This window comes from Camelina sativa, chromosome 7, assembly GCF_030686135.1.
Source record: "Camelina sativa cultivar CO46 ecotype springtype chromosome 7, ASM3068613v1".
NCBI lineage: Eukaryota > Viridiplantae > Streptophyta > Magnoliopsida > Brassicales > Brassicaceae > Camelina > Camelina sativa.
The window spans coordinates 1,569,482-1,577,266 of record NC_141886.1 but is presented as its reverse complement, the minus strand read 5'-3'; the positions used below and the strand labels follow the sequence as shown (position 1 = coordinate 1,577,266).

At 33.6% G+C, this 7,785-nt stretch overlaps 1 protein-coding gene, 2 long non-coding RNA genes and 1 pseudogene across 4 annotated transcripts; 3 read left to right on the top strand and 1 right to left on the bottom strand.

Annotated features, from left to right (window-relative positions):
• Positions 1–2,293: 2,293 nt before the first annotated feature.
• Positions 2,294–2,941, top strand: LOC147940728 (uncharacterized). Its single transcript, XR_015560715.1, has 2 exons — positions 2,294–2,432; positions 2,529–2,941. It is a non-coding gene; the product is annotated as an uncharacterized LOC147940728 (long non-coding RNA).
• A 580-nt stretch (positions 2,942–3,521) lies between these two features.
• On the top strand, positions 3,522–4,621 carry LOC104699829 (uncharacterized). Its single transcript, XM_010415224.3, has 2 exons — positions 3,522–4,042; positions 4,224–4,621. The coding sequence occupies exons 1-2, from the start codon at positions 3,660–3,662 to the stop codon at positions 4,510–4,512; spliced, it is 672 nt and encodes a 223-aa protein (XP_010413526.1). The 5' UTR covers positions 3,522–3,659; the 3' UTR covers positions 4,513–4,621.
• Positions 4,622–5,377: 756 nt separating this feature from the next.
• On the top strand, positions 5,378–7,218 carry LOC104704174 (putative F-box protein At3g58950; annotated as a pseudogene). Its single transcript, XR_015562617.1, has 3 exons — positions 5,378–6,329; positions 6,645–6,784; positions 6,889–7,218. The product of XR_015562617.1 is annotated as a putative F-box protein At3g58950 (transcript).
• Positions 6,676–7,464, bottom strand: LOC147940727 (uncharacterized). The gene is made up of 2 exons (XR_015562618.1): positions 7,111–7,464; positions 6,676–6,987 (listed from the first exon to the last, which is right to left on the bottom strand). It is a non-coding gene; the product is annotated as an uncharacterized LOC147940727 (long non-coding RNA).
• Positions 7,465–7,785: the final 321 nt, after the last annotated feature.

Sequence of the window (7,785 nt, the reverse complement as noted above, 5' to 3'; positions counted from 1 at the left end):
GTTGGATGATCCAAAGCCAACTCACTCGTCGGGGCGAGGTACACTAACGAGGTAGTGGCAGGGGCAGAGGTTCGAGCGGACAAGGATTTAAGATCCCGGGTAGGCTGCTTTGGTAGCCAAGGATAATCTTTAACCCATAAAGACAGTGAGATGGAAGTGGAACTGAAGTTGATTTGCTTGAAGTCGTCGGGTGAGCAAAATGGATTCCAGGGCGATAGACCATAGAACTGTAAGCTAGTAGATTCAGACCTTTCAAAGGAAACTAAAGCCAGAAACTGCCATGAAATATATGTCAAATTGTAACAATGTAGGTGGATTCTCTCTCACATGGAGTCCTTGACAATGGAGATTAAGAAATCCATACAAAGCATGTAGCCAATTTTGACAAAAGGAAGAAACAAAGTAGGCCTGTTCGGTTTTGTTTTTGGCAACACTGACAAGGCTAGGCCGTTAGGGTGAGGATGAAAGGGTGAGGCTTGGGGTTGCTAGTTGGGTTCAGGTTGAAAGAGCTATAAAGCCACAGTTCCTTAAGACCATCAACTACACGTACAGCTTGAGCAATAACCAGGGTTCTCATAACAATTTTGCAAAGCCAACCTTGCCTAGATCGGGAGAAGGGCCTCGATAGTTGTGCCTGGGAGAAACTCTTCCTCTCTAGATAACAAACTCTTCCTCGTTATCATGTTATGACCTAATATATACTTCCTTTGTCCATAATAGTTTGATGTTTTGCCACTTTCACATATATTAAGAGAAAATTAAAGTTTTATTTATAAATTAATTTATCATAACTTTTAAGTAGAAAGAGAAAATATAGACTTTATACAGTTGAAATGTGGAGAAACATAAAGTAAAAAATTCATTTTAATTTTTCTAATATACAACATCAATCTTTTAGAGACAAGAAAAAATCTTAAAACATCAATTTATGAGAGACAGAGGGAGTAGTTGATAGATACCATATTTAACTTTTATATACTGATGTACATTTTAGTCTCATATCAAATTAATTGTTCTCATATTTTGTATAATTGTTTGTTGATATATTAAATTAATCCCTCTGTATCATAAATGATGATTTTTTATGATTTTTTCTTGTATTATAAATATTGATTTTCTATATACTTTAATCAATTAATGGTAAGAAATTGTGAATTTTAAGAATCAAGAAATGAGAATTTAAAAGTTAATGGATTACTATGGGTTAATAATTATGAAAAAATGTTATTATAAATAAAAAATACATTTTTAGTTAAACATTAATTTTTTTTTTAATTTATGTGAAAATTTTAAAATATTATCTATTGTTGTGATACAGATGAAGAAAATATTACACGTTAAAAAAGCATGATTTGTAAGAGTTGAGAAAAGTTACCAATTTTACAAAAAGTATATACTTTTTTTTATATAGAACAAAGACAAAAAGTATCTAAAGGAGATAGATAACATACACGTATCAAAAATCTTATGGAAACATTTAAGAAGCTATCAAGCGGTGTACCTAAATCTGGTGTGTAAATATATATATAAACATGTTTTCTCATATACTTTTTGCAAATTCTCATCTTCCTTTTTTGTTGTGTTCTCCAAAAACTCGTGTTCCTCTCTCTTGATCTCTTGGTTCAATTACTACAAAGATGGAAGATGAAAAAACTCAAACTGAATTCTCAGTCATTGCAATATGTGTCTTCTTCTTCATGATTTTTATCGGTATCATGGTACTGCCGTCTTTCTTGTATGATTGTAATCATGATGTGCCGGATATTACAGTAGCCTTTATGAATATTGCGGTGTTAAATTCAACTAAAACAAAATGGAACTTATGATTTAGGGCATCTCCAACCCACCTCTTTGCTTTTTAACTCTATTTTAAAGTAAAATCTACTCCAACCTATCTCTATTTCTACATCTTAGAGAGATCTCTATTTTTTCTTCTATATATAGAGGAATTCTATTTTTTCCTCTATAATAGAGTTGAACTTTTTTATTTATAAAATGGCCCTTGAACTTTTAACACTTTTTTATTTATGATCAAAATAATTAAAATATATATTTAAATATTTTTTTAATAAATGTGATATTTAAATAATATTTATGAATATTAAAAATTTAAATAATATCATAATTTATGAAAGTTTCATAAAATAAATGGGTTAGTTTGCAAATTTTATAAGTAAAAGGTATTAATAGTAAAATAAAAAAGGAATCTCTACGAAATATTATTTTTTAGAGGAAAAAATAGAGGTATCCATTAAAGCAAAAGTCACCTCTATTATAGAGTTCCTCTATTTTAAAGGTAAAAATAGGGAAAATTATTGGAGATGGCCTTAGAGTCCCAAAACTCTTCCTGGTCCCTTTATATGTCTCCAAGGAGACTTTCAAACTTCCTTACTTTACAAAAATATTACCATTGCTACTTCACCAGCAAAAAGGTTAGAAACATTTCTCTTTTTTTCTTCTGAAAAAAATCTATATATATTACTTCTTTATTCAAACTAAGAACAACAACTCTAATTATGCTTGATCAGTTACAACAATCTCCAACCCAACTGGGCTCAACTGCTTAAGGTTTCAGGAGTTGTCTCTGAGGAAGATACCAAAGGTGCAATTGCAAAAAATATCATGGGTGATATTGAGGAGACAAGTGAAGTGTGGTTCGGATCGCGGTTATTTTTTCCGGATTGCAGAGAAATGACAAAAGGGATGATGAGCTATACTTGCGATGAAGCCAAGTTTCATATTGATTCCAAATCTCAGATTACAGCAACTGCGTTTGGAAACCCTATATGTCACTATGATTATATATGATCATTAATTAGTTTATTGTTTTAGCCTTATTATTTCTCATGAAGATTGAACCATCTTTTAATTTATATTTGTTGGATTTATTTTGAATATTTCATAGCATTATATATAAAACATCTCGAATATTCTACCAAAACTGGGTTTGATATCGATTTAACGTAGATTTTTCTCTTCAGTAAAAAGTTTATAAAACGTTGTCAATAATCCACTATTTTGATTTTAGTTGATATATGCCCCAACCCCCAAGCAGCCTGCACATATAAATGGAGTAAAGTAGTATCTAAGGTATTTGAATAGAAATGTATGTGTTCGTTAGATTCACTGAAATCAGATTTGATTTAGATAAAAAAGTTTAACCTTTTATAAAAATGGTCCCAAAGTATGCTCAATATAAAGCTTTTTACAAAGCGGTGTCTAGAGCTACACATGTTCAGTGACATATCATAACATTAAATTATAGGATATAGAGTTAATTAATAAAGATAAATTTTTGATCTAATTTATATTTTATAAAAGTGATTTTCTTTAATAAATGGAAATTCAGTTTTTTGTTTTTTTTTCCATCAAAGACAATATTTAATTTTGCTAGATTTTCATTAAATATCATATACTAAAAAAATTAATAGCACAATTCATTAGGAATCAGAAATAACTCTAAATAAGCAAAAAAAAAAAAAGTAAAATATTTAAAGGAGATACATAGATCTTATGGAAGAAAATAAAAACTAAAGAAGTGCATATATAAACATGTTTATATGATACATTTCTTACAATCTCTCATCTTCTTTTGTACACTCTAAAATCGTTTTTTCTTTCTTCCTCCCTCGAATTCTTTGGTCAACGTAAGACACAAAATGGAACACGAAAAAGAAGCTTTTGTTGAGAAAGAAGTCAAAAAAGAAGTTCCAGAATCTAACTCTACGATTAGAGAAAAGGAACCAATTCATGAAACTATTGTGTTGTGTGTTTGCTTATTGATAATTTTGGGATTATATTGTGGCGCGATATGTGCATATTCCTCTTTCCCATCGGCAAATAAATCAACTCAAGTGCCTTATATTACAATAGCTTTTATGAATTTTACGGTGCTCGATACAAATACTCGTCTTAGTGCAAATTGGGATTTATCAATTAGAGTTCCCGAAAAACTTCATGGTTCCTTTATATGTCTACCAGGATACTTTCAAGCTTCTTTACTTTACAAGAATATTACCATTGCTACTTCACCCATAAGAAGGTTCCAATGTTTTTTTTTTCTTCTAAAATATATATATATATATATATATATATTTGAATGCTTCTAAAATATTTATTTATTTAACTTAATTGTTTCTTTATTGATATATATATATATATATATATATATATATATATATATATATTCTAACGAACAATCAAGAATATGTTTGCTTGATCAGTTACAACAATCTCCAAGGCCATTGCCCTCAACTGCTCAAGGTTTCAGGGGTTGTCTCTGAAGAGGATATTAATGGTGCAATTGGCAAAAGCATTATGAATGACATTAAGGAGAGAGTGGAAGTGCGTTTGGGGTTGCGGTTGTTTCTTCCGGATAGCGGAGAAAACATGACAGGGTCAGGGACGATGGAATTTGCTTGTGATGAGGTAAAGATGCAATCTGACTTGAGTACTCGGAATATTACATCAACTGTGGTTGGGAGTCCTACTTGCCTCCTTGTTGGTCACTAGCTTCTTGTTTAAATATTTTAATAATATGGAGAGTACTGGACTTAATTGTGTCTGATATCGATTTTGTGTATATTTCTCTCTTTTAATTGATGATAATTTTTTTTATAAATTTGAGTTGTTCTTCTGGATTTCGATTTAGATGTTAAACGATTGCTATGGGGTTTTTGATGTATTAATTAGAGTCTTTTAGTAAAGAGACTAATTAAGAGAGACTCTCTCTCTCTCTTGGTCAGAGTCTTCTGACTCTAAAAGTGCTCTCTCTCTCGTACGTTGATCTCGTAAGATACCTGATTTCAACTTGATCTGCTTCCTATGAATGTGATGCAGCATATTTTGCACTCTTGTTGGGCTTCGGTGTTGAGTTACTTGCCCAACAAGCTACAGTGGTCTTTCTCTTTGCGTTAAGGTTTCGTTTGTGTTAATCTACATCTCTATAAATAGAGATTGTGGACTCCATTGTAGGACGACTTGCTTTTGAGATTGATAAAATAAAAAACCAAAAAAAGAGGTAGTCTTAACTACCCAAAGAGCTTGTCTTAGAGCCCTGCACAACCCTTCCTGGAAGCGATCCCAACTCTATCCCTTTTCTTCTCCACGCTTTATCATCACCATTGACATCTCTCTCTTGTTACTCTGTTTTTTCTCACACTAAAACAGAGCAACGCTCCACCTTTGTTCAGTTTGCGTTTTCTCCAATCATAACGCAGCTCCGCCTCTCTTGTTATAGCTTCCGCCCCTCATCAGAATGCGATTCTATTCATATTCTAGTTATTATCGGTCTTGAGATTGATACGGTTGCAGAACACGGTTTTGATTAGTTTCGTCCTAGTCTACAACGAGAATAGGATTGATTGTTATATAGAAGATGGATTTTCTCAGCAATCTACCTGACGATCTTGTTTGTCATATCTTGTCCTTCCTTACGACCAATGAGGCTGCTTCAACATCTCTTCTCTCAAAGAGGTGGTACAATCTGTTTGCACTTGTTCCTAATCTTGACATCGATGACACTGTGTTTCGATATTCTAATTGCAAAAAAAGTCTGTCGAGCTTCATAGATTTTGTGGATAGAGTAATTGCATTGCAGGGTGATTCTCCCATTAAGAGATTTTCCCTCAAGTGTCAACCTAGACATGTTGATGATCCATGTCGTGTTGATCCATGTCGTGTGAATAGTTGGATAAGTAATGTGCTGCAGCGTGGTGTTTCGGGCCTTGATCTTGCCATCAATATAGATATGAAATGTTTTTTGCCTCCAAATATCTTCCACAGTGGGACACTAGTTGAGCTGAAAGTAAGAAGTGATGATTACTTGTATCTTGAGCGGTGCACTGGCCGTGAAGAAACTTCCTTACCACTGCTTAAAACGCTCGTTTTAAAACTGGCTTTTATTAGTTGTGGCAAGATGGAGATTTTTCTTCGTTCTTTCCCTGTGCTTGAAGAATTATCCATTGATGCTACTGTATGGATCGTGTGTGATGAATACGTGTCAAGTGAAACCCTAAGGAAGCTAACGATCAATTCATACGGTTTTGGAGAGGAGTTGTCGAGTCTGAAGAGCATTTCTTTTGATACTCCACGTCTGGTTTACTTTGACTATTGTGATTATATATGTTGCAGAGGATTATCCAAAAGTTAACTTGATTAATGTAGTTGAGGCTCTACTCAACCTTAGCTTAACTGAAGACCAGTATAGGCAAGCAAGAGCGCCAAGGGACGATCAGGATGATGTTCTTCTCCGTTTTCGAAATGTGTGGAAGCTCTTGAGTGGCTTAAGACATGTTCAGAAACTCTACTTATCTTGCTATACTCTCGAGGTTAGTGTATATTTGTTTTTTTTCTTTAATATATATTTTGTTTCCACTGGTCTCAATCAAAACCAAAACATCATCTACGAGATTCTGAAGCATTATATTATTAGATTCAAATTTATGTTAGCCTTAATTAATGATATAAATTTCATATGCTAAGACCTTTCACTTTTTTTTTTTAATGCACAGTCAAAGGTCATCTTGATGTTTCAAATATATTAGGTTTCAAATAGGGAAATCAAATCAATCCTTGAGATTTTGAAACAAGTATGTTGCACTTGTGTTCTTGTGTAATGTTGAGTTTGGCTTGCCTTGTTTCAGGCGCTTTCTCTATGCTGTGAATCCATACCAGTGTTCAACAACCTCAAAGTGTTACGTATTAGCAGTTACAAGGACCAAGGATGGCAAGCAATGCCGGTTCTCTTAAGGAATTGTCACTTTTAGAAACACTAGTCCTTGAGGTATAAACACAGCTAGCTCATTTGTTAAAATATTAAGAAAGTAAGAGATCATTCTGCTTTCAGGGTTGAAGCCCCTTCCCTTATTGTTTCCTTTCTGCTTTCAGGGTCTCGTACACTATGTGACGGATAAATGTGGGGATGCTTGTGACTGCGTTCCCGGGGAGAACAAAGGGCGTTCGCTCATATCTTGTCCGGTGAAGAAGCTGCAGATTAAGAGTTTTGAAGGAAAAAAGAGAGAGTTAGAGATGATAAAGCATTTCTTGGAATCTTTTAGGTGTTTGAAGGAGATGGAGATTTATGCTCAAGAGGATAATCCTATACACTACCTCCAAATCCCAAGGGAGTTTGAGCTCTTCAACGAGCTTTATAGTTGTGATGTCCGGTTCCTGGTGCGTGGTTCTTTGTATAAGAGACGTGGACTGCTGTCAACTTGAGATTTGAGAATGAGTCATGTCGGCAAGAAAGACAATTTTTCTGTTAGAATTTTTGAGAAGGGAAGTAAAAAACGGAGTTATAAGATACTTCCTCTCTCCACGTCTGCATAACAAGAATATGTTTGGTTGATCAGTTACAAACAATCTCCAATCCCATTGGCTTCAACTGCTCACGGTTTCAGAGATTCCAGTTAAGTAATATTTGTAAGTGTATTGTAGATAAATTGAATCTATGATGATCAACCTAATCCCTTTGGTCGTGCATGGTCAGGATTTAAAGAAAGTTGTTTGCTTATCACTTGTAAATTCTCCACTAGCTTGAGGAGAATATGTGTGATGGAACCGATCTAGCGAACATATACTAATCAAAAGGACATGACTAAATTGGGTCCCTCTTTGCCTACACAAAAGAATGTCTCAAGAAATTATTATACCCTCCAAAACCAAATCTGCTTTAATTATGTGTAAATCATTTTACCACTCTAACAAAATAATATACCAAATGTTATTATCCAATTTGTCGACACTTTGGTATTGATTCGTTATTAGTGAATGTTCTAAACCAAA

Bases quoted from the DNA above. Each gene is read 5' to 3' on its own strand.
- LOC104699829 (XM_010415224.3), top strand. From the start codon at position 3,660: ATGGAACACGAAAAAGAAGCTTTTGTTGAGAAAGAAGTCAAAAAAGAA. The intron at 4,043-4,223 runs GTTCCAATGTTT...TTGCTTGATCAG, and splicing joins GCTACTTCACCCATAAGAAG to TTACAACAATCTCCAAGGCC.